This window comes from Chlorocebus sabaeus, chromosome 2 (assembly GCF_047675955.1).
Source record: "Chlorocebus sabaeus isolate Y175 chromosome 2, mChlSab1.0.hap1, whole genome shotgun sequence".
NCBI classification, from domain to species: domain Eukaryota; kingdom Metazoa; phylum Chordata; class Mammalia; order Primates; family Cercopithecidae; genus Chlorocebus; species Chlorocebus sabaeus.
Genome location: NC_132905.1, coordinates 17,087,061 through 17,105,365, shown reverse-complemented (window position 1 = coordinate 17,105,365; position 18,305 = coordinate 17,087,061). Strand labels below are relative to the sequence as shown.

Genomic DNA, 18,305 nt, shown 5'->3' with positions numbered 1-18,305 from the left:
GCTGAAACCACGAGTCAGTCAATATTGCAAACCATACATAATAGTATACTTAATTATATATAAATGTTATAGTTTAGAATTTCATGCCAAACAGCATCAAGAGAAAGGGGGATATGAAAAGGGACTAATGGGCTGGGCACGGTGGCTCACGCCTGTAATCCCAGCACTTTGGGAGGCCGAGGCAGGCAGATCACTTGAGGTCAAGAGTTCAAGACCAGCCTGGCCAACATGGTAAAACCCCGTCTCTACTAAAAATACAAAAATTAGGCATGGTGGCATATGCCTGTAATCCCAGCTACTTGGGAGGCTGAGGCAGGAGAATCACTTGAACTCAAGAGGTGGAAGTTGCAATGAGCCAAGATCGCACCACTAAACCCCAGCCTGGGTGACAGAGCGAGATTCCATCTCAGAAAAAAAAAAAAAAGGCGGTTAGGGGAGCGCTAATGAACCAGTCCAAGGAGAGTGACATGTACAAGGAGAGAGTCCTGATCTAGGCAGTTGCCAGTATCTTCCAAGAGTCCTTGATTTGGGCAGAGCCTCCAGCTGCAGATTCTAGGTGCTGATGACAAGTGACAGCAAGACAGAATGCGTTGACGTCGAGGTGGTGAGGTCCTGCTCATTTTATAACCCTAGAGTCCTCTGGTGAGGACTGGTGGTAAAGGGTTACACCCTTATCTGATTGGGTGTTGTCTCTATTGATTAGGCAGACATCTGGACTCTGTTGACTTGAGGATTTTTGAAATGTAAGATGGAGTCTTTTTCTAAGATGGAATCACTTATGTCAACGGTGTGCTATACATATAATATCTTTTAAAGAGCTACATCTTTAGAAGCATGTTGCTGGTTGTGTAAGATGTTCTTTCTGAGGAAGGTGTGCTGAAGTATGACTACTACTAATAATAAGCAGAAAGCACATGGTGTTGATGGGGGTGTTATCAGTGCTGATGGAAGCAGTAGGCACTTGCTGGGCGTCAAGCCCTGTTCTAAGTCCTTGACATGACCTTGTAAAAACAAACCCATCTCCCATGTCACCACGTGCCCCTCGGTCCTGGACAGTGACTCCTGTTAGGGTCATCTTCTCATCCAGGTTTGGCTGCGACTTTCCCACTTGTAGCACTGGAAGTCCCAAGACCCAGGAAACCTCTCAATCCCAGGCAAATCAGGAGAATTGGTCACTCTACTCCATATCCACAATTCATTGTATCTATTTATTTGTTATTTTTGCCTTTAAATTTATATCCTAGAAAAAATACTTTCAAATCTGCTAGACATGTCCAACTGAAAGAACATTCTTCAAAGATTAAAAAAAAAAAATTCTAAGAGGCTGAGTAGTTGCACAAAACCCCAAAAGAGGAACCGGTTTCAACATCTTTCTTTGTTCTCTTAAATTTGACCATGATTTCATCATTTGTCGTGAGTTTGACTCTTGTGATTCAGCAATGACGGAATTTATCCTATAGTCTTTTGGTTAAGTTCTTGTTAGTACAAATGGACCCATTATCTTTTCTATTTTTGGTGTTCTCCTACAAAATTGTCAAAGAAGCCAAGTTTTTTTTTTTTTTTTTAACTTTACTGTTTAAACATGTGATTCAACTTATTTTTTCTTTCTGAGCATCATTTTCTTGTCTTCCTCTAAAAAAACTTTTTTTAAACAAGCTGATCTGCCTTCCAAAAGTTTCCAAGTAATTAAACCCAATTAAAACCATTAAATTCTTTCTTTCAATGACAACTTTATTATTAAAAGCTAACCGCAAGGAGGAGATTTAACTGGCAAAGCTCGGTGTTGTGTGTTAATCCGTCCCTAACCTCTGGCTGACACTTCCAAGAGATAAACCCCACAGAATAGGGAGCTGGTTTAATGAACAGCTCTAATTAATACTTTTCTTCCTCGTGGCAGAGTAATTATTTGTTCAGCTTGTAAACAGCTCCTTGGTGGTGATTTCTTAAAGACCCAGTTGGCTTGGATAGTGTGATGGTTTTGATGGGTTTTGTGTGTTTGTGTGGTTTTTTTTCTTTAAAAGAGAGAGGGGAGGAGATCTCCATTCCAGGATAGGTGCTGAAGCACATTGTCCTGAAGTCCGGGACGTCAGGGTAATTGACACAGAAGAAAAGTGAGGCAAAGGCAGGCAGCAAGCTGCCTGTGTTTTTGAGACATCTCCAGAGCGGGCAGGTCTGCCCTTTGCAGCGACAGTCTGCAAGCCCAGACAAGGTCCCCATGGAGACACAAGCCCAGCCCAAAGGCAGTCTGAGTGTTAAGAAAGGAAAGGGCCTGGGATTGCAAAGTGCAAGGCCAAACACCTCCCCTGACCTTCCCTCCACGTGGCACCTGAGAAAGGGACAGCCCAGTGCAAATGCTAGGTGTGACCAACCAGGCCCCGAAGAAGCAATTCTGTGAACAAGGATGACTAGCCTGCTAGTAGTGTTTGCTGCAAGCCGCCCATGCATCCCAAGCGCTGTCCGCCGATCGCCTCCCCAACCTATCTCAGGGAGGTAGATGCAGTGAGTTTTCGTGAGGTTAAGTGGCCTGTCCCAAGTCACGTACTTTCTAGCAATAAGGGCAGAGCACAGATTGCAGCCAGCTGTCTGGCTGCAGGAGTCAGTCCTAACTACTGGGCAGAGCTGCCCCTTGAGACAGGAAAGTGGCACCTCCCACTCAGGTGGCGGGGAGAGACTTCGGTTTGTTTTTTCATTTAGTTCATCTCTTAATTAGAAAGCTAGTTTCATTAACCAAGTTAGAAAGCTAGTTTCATTGCCCACTCTGTAATTCCAAAGTTAATTTGCTAATACTAAGGACCAAGTTTTTCATGATTTTAAAAATTATTTAGAGGAGTGATTCTCAACTAGGGGCGATCTTGTCCCTCAGAGGACATTTGGTGACATCTGGAGACATTCTTGATTGTCACAACTGGGTGGGGGGTGCTACTGAATTTAGTGGGTAGAGGCCATGGATGCTGCTCAACATCCTGCAGCCCACAGGATGGAACTACAACATGGAATTATCTGGTTCAAAATGCCAACAGTGCCAAAGCTGAAAAACCCTGATTTGTAGAATCCTCAAATGTTTCATTCTTATAGAATTACTCAGATTCGTCATTCTTGTAGAATGCTCAAATGCTCACTCTAGAGGCATTCTGTAAACACACAAAAGCAATGTTAATGCACCCATCAGTCCCCACCCCACCCCCTCAAAATTAGGCCGAATCTCTTATTAAAAAAAAAAAAAAATTAATTAACTTAGTGAATTTGTTAACCAGGCCACCAGAAATTCTTCAGAAACACATCTAAAGTGCCACTAACTGTTCTCAACTGAATAGTTAGTTGTGGATGAAATTGTTAGTACAAGACTATTTGAAGACAGTTCCCAAATTCCCAAACATCTACCTCTACTTGTTATGCAAGTTTCCTTAAGAAAATGCTTATGTGGCCAAGCTCGGTAGCTTATGCTTGTAATCCCAGCACTTTGGGAGGCCAAGGCGGGAGGATCACCTGAGGTCAGGAGTTCGAGATCAGCCTGGCCAACATGGTGAAATCCCATCTCTACTAAAAATACCAAAATTAGCCAACTGTGGTGGCACACACCTGTAATCCCAGCTACTCAGGAGGCTGAGGCAGGAGACTCACTTGAACCTGGGAAGCAGAGGTTACAGTGAGCCAAGATAACAAAAAAGAAAAGAAAATGTGCGTGAAGAGCACAAAGCAGATTAACTAATTTCATCCTCTGAGCCTCCTTGGGCTGTGGGGTGTGTTCAGAGATCTCTGATGCCTCTTTGGGGCTCCCAAGACTCTCCTCCCCAAGCACTAAGAGCTATGTCTGAAGCTGGAAAGATAAGCAGACAGCCCTGGAGGGCTTAATCCTGGGACTGGGTTGAGTCCAGTGCTTAAGATGTCAGAATTCAAGCATCTTGGAGAGGGGGCCATAGGCTTCATGTTTCTATCTGGAAGGACTGACCATGGCATCCCATCTGCAAGACCCTTGACGAGAGCGAAACAACTGGCACTGCTGACAGACCAAGATGTTATTCAGAGAGCGTCGCTGTTTTCTGAAAATTATCTTTGGATATGTTGCATTTGATAAGATTAATGGATCTAAAGAGGCCCTGAAGTTAATCTTTTCACAACACGCCTCTTTTTGACTCCTAGGGTGACATCCTAAAAAGACATGGGCTACAAGTAAGTGAGGAGAAAGGCTGAGAGCAGAGAGAGATGGTTCTGAGCCCTTCGGCGGCAGCTAAAATGAGCTGATTCCCAAGTGCGGCCAAGGTGTCTGGTTCCCGCAGAGCCATTCCTGGCCTTTGGCGGGCAGGGAATGGCAGCTGACAAGGAAGGCATTTTCCAGTTAGCTTTGCTTTTTCATATCAAGTCCAGGAAATTAAAGACACACATACTTCACAGCAATAAGGGAAGAAGGTTTCCCACCCTGTGGGCTCTCCTTTTGTCCCCTCCGAAGACCACCAGTTGCAGTTATCAGAGAGGAAAGCCAGCCTGAGACCTGAGAAAAGAATCAGGGCTGATTTTTAGGTGGCAGCTGCCTGCCATTTCTCCTCACTTCAGAAGTGTAATTGTCATTAAACACATTGTTTATTTCATTAAAAGTAAACATCAACAGTTACAAATCAGGCATTTACCAAAAAAAAAAAATCTGATGGTTATCTGCGCTAAGCTTTATGTTGTTAGTTCCCATGAAGATATATTTATGAGTAAAATGGTTAAGATTTCGGTTTCTTAAGTTTCGGACAGTCCTAGATTTGAATCCCAGCTCTGCCACTTATTGGCAGCATGACCTTGGACAGGTCACTTCATCACTCTGAGTTTTGATTTATCTGTAAAACAGGGAAAAGATACTTTGAGGAGGAAATGGAATAATGTACACAAAGTTCACACACACTCATATATTCATTTAACAACAAAAAAAAAGGGCCAGGCACGGTGGCTCACGCCCATAATCCCAGCATTTTGGGAGGCCAAGGTGGGTGAATCACTTGAGGTCGGGAGTTTGAGACAAGCCTGGCCAACATGGTGAAACCCTGTCTTCATAAAAAATACATGGTGGTGTGTGCCTGTAGTCCCAGCATGTCCGGAATTGGTGGGTTCTTGGTCTCACTGACTTCAAAAATGAAGCTGCAGACCCTCCCGGTGAGTGTTACAGTTCTCAAAGATGGTGTGTCTGAGTTTGTTCCTTCAGACATTCAGATATGTCTGGAGCTTCTTCCTTCTAATGGGTTCGTGGTCTCGCTGTCAGGAGTGAAGCTGCAGACTGAGGAGCAGCATGTGCAAAGACCCTGAGGCAGGAGCAAGTTTGGCAGGTTCAAGGCAGAGTGGAAGAGTAGGTGGTTATTGGAGCACATGAGGCCTCTGAAAGACGGTGGCTTTACTCAGAGGGCCAGGGGAAGCCAGTGGGTTTTAAACGAAAAGCACAGCTCTGATGGTTATTTTTAAAAGAGCACTCTGGCTGCTGTGTGGACAACAGACATGGGGGACAAGGGAGGCTAGCTGCCTTTATAGTGGCCCAGCACACAGATGGGCTCCTTGTCTTCCTCCTTCACTGCCCACCTCTCTCGGTGATGGACTAAAGGTGCCTTGGAAATAAAATAAATGACAACATGCAAATAAAGTGCTGAGCGCAGGAGCGGATGCACAGTAGGCCATCCAACCAGCGAAGCTCTGGTAAGAATTATTATTTTGGAGAAATATCTCTTAATCGCTTGCTCCTTGAAAAACCTGGAAGAAATCAGGCAATTGAGGTATAAGGACCAGGTGAAGTGCTAGAGCCCTCAGGTCAGGGGAGCAGTTGTGCTCCCCGCCAACCCCAGTCACATGCGTGTCCCCCTTCAACCCCCACCATGGATCAGATCAAATGAGGATGGCTAGCATAGGGGTCTGAGTCACTGCCTTAGCTGCCAGTTTTTCCTACAGGAGATTTCAACCTTAAAATAAATCTCTTAAAATGCTCCTTTTATGATCCCGAAATGAAAACCCCAAATAATATAGCTTACCACTCACTACTTTTAAAAAATGAACATAGTATCCTAACTGTAATTGAAAGGAAAGAAATAAAAGAAGGTTTTTTTTCTAAAAACATGTATTTCAGTATGTAAATGCTCAGGCATGACCACAATAGAAGACATGACAAAGAAATCCAATACTTCCACCCACTTCTCATTTACAAGGTTGCATTTCAGAGAACTAGGAAGATCTGGGGCCGTTCTCTACTAGAAGTAAAGGAAAATGGAAGAATGGACATGGGATGGACCATGGGATACAAACAAGTATATTCAGTATTTTATCAAAACCATGCAAAGCCCGGGCGTGGTGGCTAACGCCTGTAATCCCAACACTTTGGGAGGCCAAGGTAGGCAGATCACCTGAAGTCAGGAATTCAAGACCAGCCTGGCCAACATGGTGAAACCCTGTCTCTACTAAAAATGCAAGAATTAGCCAGATGTGGTGGCAGATGCCTGTAATCCCAGCTACTTGAGGGGCTGAGGAGAATCACTTGAGCCCGGGAGGCAGAGGTTGCAGTGAGCCAGGATCACGCCATTGCACTCCAACCTGGGCTACAAGAGTGAAATTCCATCTCAAGAAAAAAAAAATTCGAAAATACTCTGTGTTTATTTCTATAAAGGAGTTAGATTCTAGACTCTGATAATTAGAAACAAGTTTTTCACAACATGAGTGTTCGTCAGGAGATATAAAAGTCACATGGGTTGTGGGACAATTTTTCTTTATGTACAACTTCCTACAGTGCATTATAAGACATTAATATCCTTGGCACCCCCAAATACCACTATCCCTCCCAACTATTACAACAAACAAAATGTTTCCCCCACAAATTTCCAAACCACTGTTAAAACAGAAGCCAGGTGTGCTAGCACACGTCTCTAGTCCTAGCTACTTGGGAAGCTGAGGCAGGAGGACTGTTTGAGTCCAGGAGTTCAAGGCTACAGTGAGCTATGATCACACCACTGCACTCCAGCCTGGGTGACAGGAGAGACGCTGTCTCAAAAAAAAAAAAAAAAGAACTTCATCAAGAATGCATAACAATTATGTTACTGAGCTGCCATCCAGGTCCATAGCCTCCCTCCTAAAGGGCAGTTCCAACTTGAAGCTTCCTCACCAGCCTCCCAAACAAGTGTGCAGAGCCCACCACACCCTCATAAAAACTGAATCCGGAGAAATCTGTAGAGCATTAGGGCACACTAAGAAAATGTACAGGGTCTTTGTCTGATCTGTACCTTCGCTGGAAGAGAACCACCCACCAATTATCTAGTCAAACAAAGATGACATTCCATCCACCCCCACCCCTTAGTCCCCAGCGTGGTCCTTCCCGGGATGAGTTACACACTGAAGCCTGTTTTGGAAAAACTTCTTCTCCGTTCATTCTGGTTTAAACTGATTGTTTTTTTAAAGTAATCCACTTATGCTGTTACTTGTTTAGGAAATTAACCACTGTTTTGTTTTGTTTTTTAATCCAAAGAATATGTAACGCTTCAGAAAATGGGTTTCATGTGAGTGGCATGTTAAAAGCTTTTGTACCAACTGATTTGGGATGTTCCTGCTGGGTTTGCAGAAACCGATTCTTTGCTTAAAGGCTCAAGGAAGGGGACTGGGGGATTTTGACAACAACCGATGCTTGTGGAGTGCCTGCCGCAGCCCAGGCCCTGGGCGAGGTGCCTCCACACATGCTATCTGATTTAATCCTCACTCCAGTGTTAGGTGGTAGCGGCATCAGGCTGGACTTGAAGGGGTCAGTGGCCCGAAAGAGCATGGTGTGAAAGCTGTCATATGTTAGGCTTTATTTGACTGGGAGAAGTTCTGGGTCAGACGGAGGGTTCCCTCCAATCTGTCCTCTATGACTAAAGTCAAGACCCCAGAATGGAATACTGATGGTGTATAGTAGGGCTGCATTCGGCAAGACAGTCCAGGATGAAACTGATGGCTTCTGTCTTGTCCTCACTCCAGATGTATTTCACATAAATTAATACTGAGTCTGCACCAAATTTTTTTTCTTTTAGTTTCTTGGTCTCTGCAACCCTGGAAAAACATTTCCTACTTGGATAAAGTGTTCGGACCCAGGGCAACACTGTGTTACTTAACTCCTGAGTTAGCCATGCTTTTCTGAGGCTATTCCAGACTTTTTTGCCTCTGTGCAACTAGTTTTTATCGTGTTTTTTGAAAAGAGGTACCACCTACATAGCTTAAAACAATCTTAGGAAAATCTGAAATAATAAGAATGCTCCAAGAGTAGGTGGGTATTCTAAAGGCTCGTCATATAAACATTTGGGTGTCTTCAATTTTTAGAAAGATGTTTAATTATATAATAAATATTTGAATCCCTTCTCTTTTAAAAAATTCTAGAAGGCTGGGCATGGTGGCTCATGCCTATAATTGTAGCACTTTGGGAGGCCGAGGTGGGTGGATCGCTTGAGCTCAGAAGTTCGAGACAAGCCTGGGCAACATGGTGAAACCCCTGTCTCTACAAAAACATACAAAAAATTAGCCAGGCATGGTGGCGCACACCTATAGTCCCAATTACTTGGGGGCTGAGGCAGGGGGATCACTTGTACCTGAGAGATCGAGGCTGCAGTGAGCCAAGATTGTGCCACTCTACCCTGGATGACAAAGTGAGACCCTGTCTCAAAAAAAAAAAAATCAAAAATCTAGAATATTCTAGAGAACACTAAAGTTCACTTTGACTATCACTTTTCATTCCTGTTGTCTCCTCTCTGCCTTCTAGAAGTAACTGCCTTTCTTTTTGTGTATAGCCTTTCAGATATGTATAAATATATAAGTGCACATGGAAAATATAGTAACATTTTATGTGTCTCTAATAAATGGTGATAACATACAGTACATAGTACATACTGCAATCAGAAAACTTTTTTCACTCCAATATATTTTTTGATGTGTCCCTGTTAATACATGGAGATCTGGTTCATTTCCTTCCATTGAAATTTCATTTCCCATTGTATGAATAGACCACATTTCATTTTTCAAGTCTCCTTTGAAGTGATAGCTAAGTTATTCCCAGTCTTTTGCTATTTACTAACAATTCTGTAATGAACATCTTTGATATGTCCCCTTGCTCATGTGTGTGAGATTTTATGTAGGATAGATAATGAAAAGTGAATTTACTGAGTGTGTTGCCTAATCCAAGAAATATATGCCTATAGTTTAATATTCATAGTTCTACAAAGGAATATATGTGGAAAACAGCAGTCCTCAGTGACTGCCCACCACCCTTTTTTCCTGCCCAGGGGCAACAACTTTCAACTCTTGCTGCTGCCTTTAAAAATGTAACCTCCAAATTATTATTGTTATTTTTTTTGATATGGAGTTTTGCTCGTTACCCAGGCTGGAGTGCAATGGCGCAATCTCGGCTCACCGCAACCTCCGCCTCCTAGGTTCAAGTGATTCTCCTGCTTCAGCCTCCCGAATAGCTGGAATTACAAGCATGTGCCACCACACCTGGCAGATTTTTGTACTTTTAGTGGAGACAGGGTTTCTCCATGTTGGTCAGGCTGGTCTCGAACTCCTGACCTCAAGTGATCTACCCACCTCGGCCTCCCAAAGTGCTGGATTACAGGCGTGAGCCACTGCACCCAGCCTCACTCCCAGATTTCTAAGTAACATCCTTAGGTGCTACTTCTTGATTCTTTTTTTCCCCCCATTGTAGGCATGATCTCTGGCTTCCCAAAATATACTAATTGAGCTCTCTTTTCTCACCCTTGACCCCATCACACACATGCAAACTTTCTCTTCATGTCTTCCCAGTATCAATCAATCATACCTTGAGCTTTATTAATATGCGGTATTTGCCTTCTTACAACTATATAAATACTTTTCACAGAAAAGTCATTTGGTATACAATAATTACTTTTCCTTCTCTGTGTGCTGGCCTGGGAGGTGACATCTTTCAGAATAAATCCTTTCAGCAAACAAGTCTGGGTGGTAGCTCCTTCTTGCTTCTTGTCCAGTACATGGAGGGTTGGTAATCAGTGATTAGGTGCACGAATTGCTCTGTCAAAGAGGAGTGTGTGATTGTGCAGAGGTGAAATGCTTTGGATATGAGTAATGCAAAACCTTTTCCCAGGTCACACACTGATTCCCTCCTAGGCCTTGAAAAGTTTGTTTTCCTCATTTTCTCTTCATTTTTCACTGAGTACCCTGCCCCGTCAAGTTCCAGCCAGGACCAAGAGTGCTAAGCTTTGGCTCTCGGGGCCTTGATGAAGTGTTTTGCCTAATGGCTGTGTTCCTGGGCCTGATTCTTCACAGTTGTGTGTGTGAAGCTGAGATCACCAGCTGCATTTTTTTCTTTCTTTTTTTTAAGGGTCAAGAAGGGTTTATGTCCTTAATTATTTATTTTTATAATAGAAATAATACAGCCTCCAGTGAAAAATTTAAACAGGAAAAGGACTGTATGGAGTGAGGGGACAAGGCCCCTGTCTCTCCTCTCCCAACTCAGCCCCTTTGAGTCCTCAGAAACAGTGTTGTTTCAGAACCAGATTACCTACGTTCCAATCTCAGCATTTGTTAGCTTGTATGGCCTTGAACAAGTTGCCTAACCTTTGTGTGCCTCCATTTTCTCATCTATAAAATGGGTGTTTTCGTCCATTTAGTGTTGCTATAATAGAATACCTGAGGTTGCATAATTTATAAAGAAAAGGGGTTTATTTGACTTACGATTCTGGGGGTTGGCAAGTTCAAGACTGGGCAGCTGTACCTGGTGAGGGCCTCAAGCTGCTTCCACTCATGGTGGAAAGTGGAAGGGGAGTCAACATGTGCAGAGATCACATGGGGAGAGAGGAAGTCAACTCTTCTAACAACTCGCACTCTTGGAAACTAATCCATTCCTGAGAGAGTGAGAATTCACTGACTCTCATGGGAAGGCATTAATCTATTCATGACCCAAACACCTCCTACTAGGCCTTACCTCCTGACACTGCCACCTTGGAGATCAAATTTCAACACGAGTTGTGGCAGGGACAAACCACATCCAAACCATAGCAATGGAAAAATAATAGTGTTCACCTTACAGAGTTTTGTGGGGATTAAATGAGTTAATACTTATAAAGTGGCACAGAGAAAGCACTTCATAGATATTAGCCAGGAATATTATTAACAGTGTGTTTTATATCCTTCTAGACTAGTGGTTCTTAACCTTGACTGCATATTGAAATCACCTGGGGAGCTTTAAACTTCTTGGTGCCTAGACCCTGCTCTCAGCAATTCTGATTTTATTGGTCTGGAGAGCAGCCTAGGCATCAGGATTTTTAAAGGCTTCTCAGAGCATTACAATATGCATCCAGGGGTGGAAACCATTGTGCTGCATATTTTCCATGTGTATCAGTTAGGATAAGCAAGGGTAGGCTGCAGTAACAAACATCCCCAAAATCTCATCTACTTCTCATTTATGATACATGTCCATTGTGGTCAACTGTATCTCTGATCTACATCATCTTTATTCTGGAACCGAGGCCAACAGAATATGTGTGGGCATTGATGAACATAGCTGCCTTCCAGGCTAACAGAATAAATATCCAGAATATTTACAGCCTTGTGAAGTGAGAAAAGAGAGTGCATGGGGAAGTGTGTACTGGCTCCTAAAACTTCTATAAACTTCTGACCAAAAGTGAAACATAACTTTTGCCCACATATCACTGGCCAAAGCAAGTTGCATGGTCCAGTTTCTAAGTAACATGTGTATGTGCTCCTTCTGGTAGCCCATAAAAGAAGTATGTTCTTTCAGTTTTAGGTATGATCTCTTGCTTCCCAAATACAAGAATTGAGCTCTCTTTTCTCACCCTTGACCCCATCACACATAGGCAGACGTTCTCTTCATGTCCTCCCAATATTAATCAATCATAACCTGAATTGAACAGGGTGGATATGTGTCAGGGCCTGGATAGTAAATGTTTTAGGCTTTGTAGGACACACAGTGTGCACACCTCTGACCTTGTAGTACAAGAGGAACTTTAGACAATACACTGATTTTTTTTTTTTAATGTAAAAACCATTCTTAGCTCATTAGTCATACAAAAACAAGCAGCAGGCCAGGTTTGGCGAAGGGGCTGCAGTTTGCCAACCCCTGCTACATATCATCCTTTTGCAGGAAGAAGCACCTCAGGGAGGGACCCCCAGTATGGGTGAACAGCAGTGCAGTCTACCACACTATATACAGAAAGGAGGCACTTTCATTGCACAGTTGTGCAAATTCATATGTTGTACGGTGTTGCAGCTTGCTTTCGTTACTTAGTACTGTATCTCTTGATGACAGTTTCATATCAGTTACTCCACAATGACTTCATTTGTATAATGGCTGCCTAGTTTTCCCGCCTATGAATGTACCATAGTGCCTTTGTGTTTGTGTGTTTTTATCATTAACCCTCTATTGTTGGATAACAGGGATTTTTTTAAATATCAAGAGGAGTAAGGCAGTGTGCACAGAGAGATTGTTGGAAAGAGAGACGCAACATCTCAACTCTCCCAGTAGTTTATACTGAAATCTTCCAGACCTCCCTGATAACAAAAATGTGTTGGAGGGAACCCCTGAAAGCATGCATTTTCCAGGAGGCCCTTTTTTATTACAGCCATGTCATATCTGTGATAAGTGTCCTTGCAACGCTGAACACTGTTGCAATCCCAGGGTCATTTTCCAGGAGATTTAAATACTGGAGAGGGTAAAAAGAAATGGCGAAAAACTGGAAGTGAGATCCTAGAAGCTGTATGACATTATTATCACACCAACCCCACACAGAGACACATTTTAGGCCACACATGAGCCAAGCAGATCAGGTAAAACCAAAACTGCTTTTCAGCAGTGGGATGGGACCAAAAGAGGGGCTAAGATTCCTCAGGCTCCCCTCACATGTGATTTTCCCCTTCTCTACCTCACAGGACACCACGACGTCTGTGCGCATCGGCCTCATGATGGAAGAGATGATCTTCAACCTTGCAGATACACATCTGTTCTTCAATGACCTGGAGGTTTGTGGTTGCTGATTTCATTTAATATTTGCCATGTTTAATCACCTGCATCTAGTTTATAGGAAGAAGGATGCTGCCTTTCCTTTCTTTTTTTTTTTTTTTCCTTTTAGAAGCTTGAAACTTTTGCTAACAACCCCCAAAAAGGCCCAAATCTGTGGCCGGTGATGGTTTATTGGAAACACACTTAGCTCAATTATCTCCCTAGCTTTCCTGTGCAGTTAACGGGCTCTTCTCTGTTCCAGCGATGATGTCCACTGGCAGTTTTACTAATCCAATAAAGGCTATATAGTTTCTTCCTCCTGAAATTTGCTATTTAATAAGTTTATTAAGGCAAATTAGTACAGATCCTCCTGGGTCAGTAATAATTAGCAGTGGCCCAGGATGGAAGCTTTTAAAAACAATTTACATTCCCCTGAATGCATGTTTTACAAAGAGAAAGAATGAGAGTAAGCAGAGGGAATATGCTTATTTAAAGTATCTGCTCCTGAGCCCGTAAGCAAGATCCAAGAGAGGTAGGGAAAAAAGCGGGAGAGTAGCTTCAAAAAAAAATTGAATTTATTTGTTTATACCCAGCCTATGTCAGAAAGGATTTCAAATGGGAAACATATTTAAAATAGAACTAGTAACACAAAGGCAAAGGGAAGCAAAGCTATGTCATGAATAAGGGTAAGACGTTATACCAAAAAAATCCAGGCTCAGGCTAACTATTGCGATCAAGTTCAGAATGTATCACTTCCTGGTAGCCAGAGTAAAGAGGGGAACACAATGAGTTACTTCCCTCTAATGAAAGAGCAAGCAACTTTCTCCAATGTGAAGGAGGGGTTTTGGCTGATAAAAGGATCAGTATGGGAATCTTCTGGCTTTGTAAATTATGTTCACCTTATTGGTTCAACAGATTGAAAAATAAAGGCAACCTAAAATAAAACTGTATACAAAAGAACAATTCTATCTCTCTTAGTGGGAATATATTTTCCTGGAATCCGGAATATCCCTGGGGACTAAACTGTGAAGTAGAAATATAAAGGTTACGGATTTCAAATCCATCCTGGCTAGCCCAAGGCACCACTAATATTTATCATTAGGAAAGCATACAGATTTTTCTTTCTAGTCTGCAGGCTAGAGTTCCAGAGAGAGGAATCCTTGCTGAAATAATCAAAGTTGTGTTTTGTCCAATCTACATAAGCCTCTTGGGCCTCAGTCTTCACATCTATAAAATGGAATTGGTATTCTCTGCCCAACATCTGTTTTAAAGAGCAGAACTAGGTAGAAACCTGAGGAAGAAAGAGAGCTTTGGAGCAATGGAGAATAAATACCATTGGCTTCAAGGCCTGGGACTGTCTATTCAGAAGCAAAGTGCAGACTCGCTTCATGATGACGTCTATGGCTCGAAGGACACAAAAGAGAGAGAGAGAAAAAAAAAAAAAAACCCATGGCCGTTGAATTCAGTGAGTACTTATGGAGCCTAATGCAGTAAAGACTCAGCCGATTGCAAAGATCAAAACCCAACTCGCTTTAACCGAAAGTGGAAATTATTGGCCCTTGTAGTTGAAAAGTCCAGTGATTTCATTCTTGCTTATCACCCCCACTTCTGTGAGAACAGCGACCACCCTGTCTGATTGACCCTGAATCCCCGGGGCCAGGCAGTAAACAACCAAGCAAATCCATAAACAAGACCATTTATGATAATAAAAAGGATATGAAGAAAATAAAATAATCAGATGTGAGAGCAAGTGACATGGGATGGAGGAGGGGGGGCAGCATTCTTGAGGGGGCCAGTCCAGGGAAGGCCTCTTAAGGCAGTAACACTTGAAGTAAAAGATGACAAGCAGCCGGCCAGATGGAGGTCGGGGGCACGGGGGCGGGCACAGCAAGTGCAAAGGTCCTGAGCGAGAACCAGCATGAAGCCCCTGGGATCAGAGAGAAGGCGTGGGGGCCGTAGTGCAGGAGTAAAGGTATGGGGGCGGCCAGGGTAGATGAGCCTGGGGCAGGAGATGTCACAGCAATCAAAGCTCATTCTAAGTGCCGTGGACATCCCTGGGGCAAGCTGGTGGTGTTCGGCAGGAAAAGCCACATGGTCTGGGTTATGTGTTAAAAAGACTTCTCTGGCTGCTGCATGGAGAATGGGCAGTCAGAGGGGAAATGTAGGCTGGGCATGGTGGCTCACACCTGTAATCCCAGCATTTTGGGAGGCCGAGGAGGGCGGATCACTTGAGGTCAGGAGTCTGAGACCAGCCTGGCCAACATGATGAAACCCCGTCTCTACTAAAAATACAAAAATGTTAGCCAGGCATGGCGGCGGGTGCCTATAATCCCAGCTACTCAGGAGGCTGAGGCAGGAGAATCACTAAAACCCAGGAGGCAGAGGTTGCAGTGAGCCAAGATCATGCCACTGCACTCCAGCCTGGGTGACAGAGCGAAACTCTATCTTAAAAAAAAAAAAAAAGAGAGAAGAAAAGAAATGTGGAGGCAGGGAGACCAGCCAAGAGGCTACTGCAATAGTCCAAGCAGGAGAAGAAAATGGATTGGATCCACGTGGTAGGAAGACGTGGACTTGAAGGTGAGATGAAGCCAACAGGACTTGCTAATAGACTGGATGTAGAGGTTGGGGGAGAGAGAGGTGGCAGTGACTCCTGGGCTTGATCTGACCGGGACGTGTTGTCCTTCACTGAGATGTGGGCAGAACAGAGGAGGTGTTGGGTACGCAGTGGAGGATCCCATCCCCCTGTCTGGGGTACGTGGGGTTTGAGATGTCTGAGACACCCTGGAGAAGATGCCAGATCGGCCGGCAGATATATGAGGTTGAATCTCCACTGCAGTAACAACACCAGGCATGGAATAGGTGCTTTGTGGATCTTGGTTGAACCTGCGGCTCAGAGCCAGGTATTTTGCGGGATTTGTGTGTATTTCAGGCTGATGTCTTCAGAGTCTTGCCCCACTCTGCCGTTTCTCTCTGGCCCCCGAAGTCGAAGTTGCACCTCTGGAGGGAGGATCTTAATTACCAGCTGGAGCTACTTAGGGAAGCCAGTTTGTTTTTATTTTCCAAATTTATTTCAAAAATGTCCCCAGTGCCAGAAGCCCCCAGGGCCCCTCAGCAGAATTGAAACCATGTTATACCATGATGAAGTTAACATTCACACAAGTGAAAACATATTGTTTGTTGGTGCAAGGCAGTCTCTGTCAAAATCTAAAGCACCGCCTTCTGCAAGTGCTCAGGGAAGCCGTGTGGACCAGGGAGAGGCATGCTCAAGGCCCCGCGAAGCCAGAAGCCTTTGTTCTCTGAGCCTGTAGGGAGTTCCTTCCCGCAGCCAGCAGCTCTTTATGAAGAGCTTACCATTTGCCAGGCCCTAATGGAAGTGCTGTGGATTCAGCAGCAAACCAAACACAGCAAGATGCATGCCCACAAGGCATGGACCTTCCAGTTCAGGAGGCTGACCGTAAACAATGGAATGCAAAGTACAATGTCAGAACAAAGTGCTCTGAAGAGACACCAAGAGAGTCAGGGAGGAGGCTGTCACCAGGGCTTTTGTTTTGTGGTTTTTGACTTTTTTTTTTTTTTTTTTTTTTTGAGACAATCTCACTCTGTTGCCCAGGCTGGAGGTGCAGTGGTGCAATCTTGTCTTACGGCAACCTCTGCCTCCTGGGTTCAAGCGATTCTCCTGCCTCAGCCTCCCAAGTAGTTGAGATTACAGGCACACGCTACCACGTCCAGCTAACTTTTGTATTTTTAGTAGAGACAGGGCTTCACCTTGTTGGGCAGGGTGGTCTCGAACTCCTGACCTCAAGTGATCTGCCCTCCTCAACCTCCCAAAGTGCTAGGATTTCAGGTGTGAGCCACCGCACCCAGGCTCCTCTGACTTTTGAGCAAAGACCTGAAGGAGGTGGAGGAGAAGACCATGCCAATATCTGGGTGAAGAGTGTTGCAGATAGAGAGAAGCACTGTGCAAAGGCCAAGGCATGATTAGAGTTGGTGGGCTCCAGAAACTGGGAGGAAACCAGCAAGACAGAAGCAGAGGGAACAGAAAGAATTGCAGTGGGCAATGAGGGTGATGCCTTTGGGCCATCGTAAGGCTTTGGGTAACAGCCAAGGGCGACAGAAGTCATTGGAGGGTTTGGAACAACATGATGTGACTTTGGTTCAGAAGCTGCCTCTGGCTGCCTGGTGGAGAACAGACTCCAGGGCACAGGAATTGAAGTAGGTGTCTGCATTAAATCAGCAACTTCCAGACTCCCAGGGGAAAGAATCTGTGGGGTTTAAAGAATGGTCCAGGATTGGCGTGGTGCAGTGGCTCACACCTGTAATCCTAACACTTTGGGAGGTCGAGGCAGGTGGATCACTTGAGGTCAGGAGTTTGAGACCAGACTGGCCAACATGGTGAAACCCCGTCTTTACTAAAAATACAAAAATTAGCCAGGTGTGGGAGTAGGCGCCTGTAATCCTAGCTACCCAAGAGGCTGGGTCAGGAGAATCACTGGAACCCAGGAGGCGGAGGCTGCGGTGAGCAGAGATCACCCCACTGCACTCCAGCCTGGGCAACAGAGCGAGACTCTGTCTCAAAAAAAAAAAAAAAAAAAGAATGGTCCGGGACACAGAAGGTGCCACAGGTAGCTGTATCTTAGGATATTCTGCATGCATGTCCCAAGTTGAGGGAAAAAAAGCCTTCTAATCAGTTCCATCTGCCGTTGAGTCCTGGCTCCACCATCTCCTAACCTGGGCAAGTCTCTCCATCCCTGAGCCTCAGTTTGCTCATCTATTAAATGGGTGGAAGAAAAGCCCCCACCATACAGGGTTATAAGGATGGAGCTATGTGAAAGCAGTCAGCACAGAGCCTGGCATACCTGCCCAATATGTGGGCCTTTCCACCAGGGGGCTACCTGTGTCCCTGGGGACATGCAAGGGGGGTTCTATGGTACCAGGGCAAATTGTTGAATTGCTACATATTTATTTTACTTGAATTAGAAAACTATAACTAGCTTGCCAACCCCTGATTTTACAATCATTTTATAAAAGTATAGGCAACACAGAAATATGACAAAGATGATGACAGTCATGAGCAGACCAGGCCTGGGTCCCAGCCAACTGCTTCAGCTTGGGCATAAATACCGACAGCTCCCTCCCCTGCTCCCTGCCACCTTGCCTTTGTGCAAGAGCTGCTGATTTTGCAGCTTTTATTTTGCAGGGCAGGTGAACCCTCCTCTGAAATGTCACCTGGGTAAGGGTGGAAGTTCAATTAAAATTCAAGCACCTGCTCAAGATCTGTCGAAACTGTCCTCCGGCGCCACTCTACTGCGCTCACTCTGAAAGCCGTTCGTGGGAAGCCCCC

At 44.4% G+C, this 18,305-nt stretch overlaps 1 protein-coding gene across 3 annotated transcripts in view; it reads left to right on the top strand.

The window, feature by feature from the left end:
* EYA2 (EYA transcriptional coactivator and phosphatase 2) overlaps positions 1-18,305 on the top strand; it is a 284,816-nt gene that overhangs the window by 226,130 nt on the left and 40,381 nt on the right. For all 3 annotated transcript variants that reach the window (XM_008015099.3, XM_073006162.1, XM_073006149.1), the window contains one exon: positions 12,895-12,984. In XM_008015099.3, the coding sequence (XP_008013290.2) occupies positions 12,895-12,984 (90 nt within the window). The remainder of the gene's footprint in view (positions 1-12,894; positions 12,985-18,305) is intronic.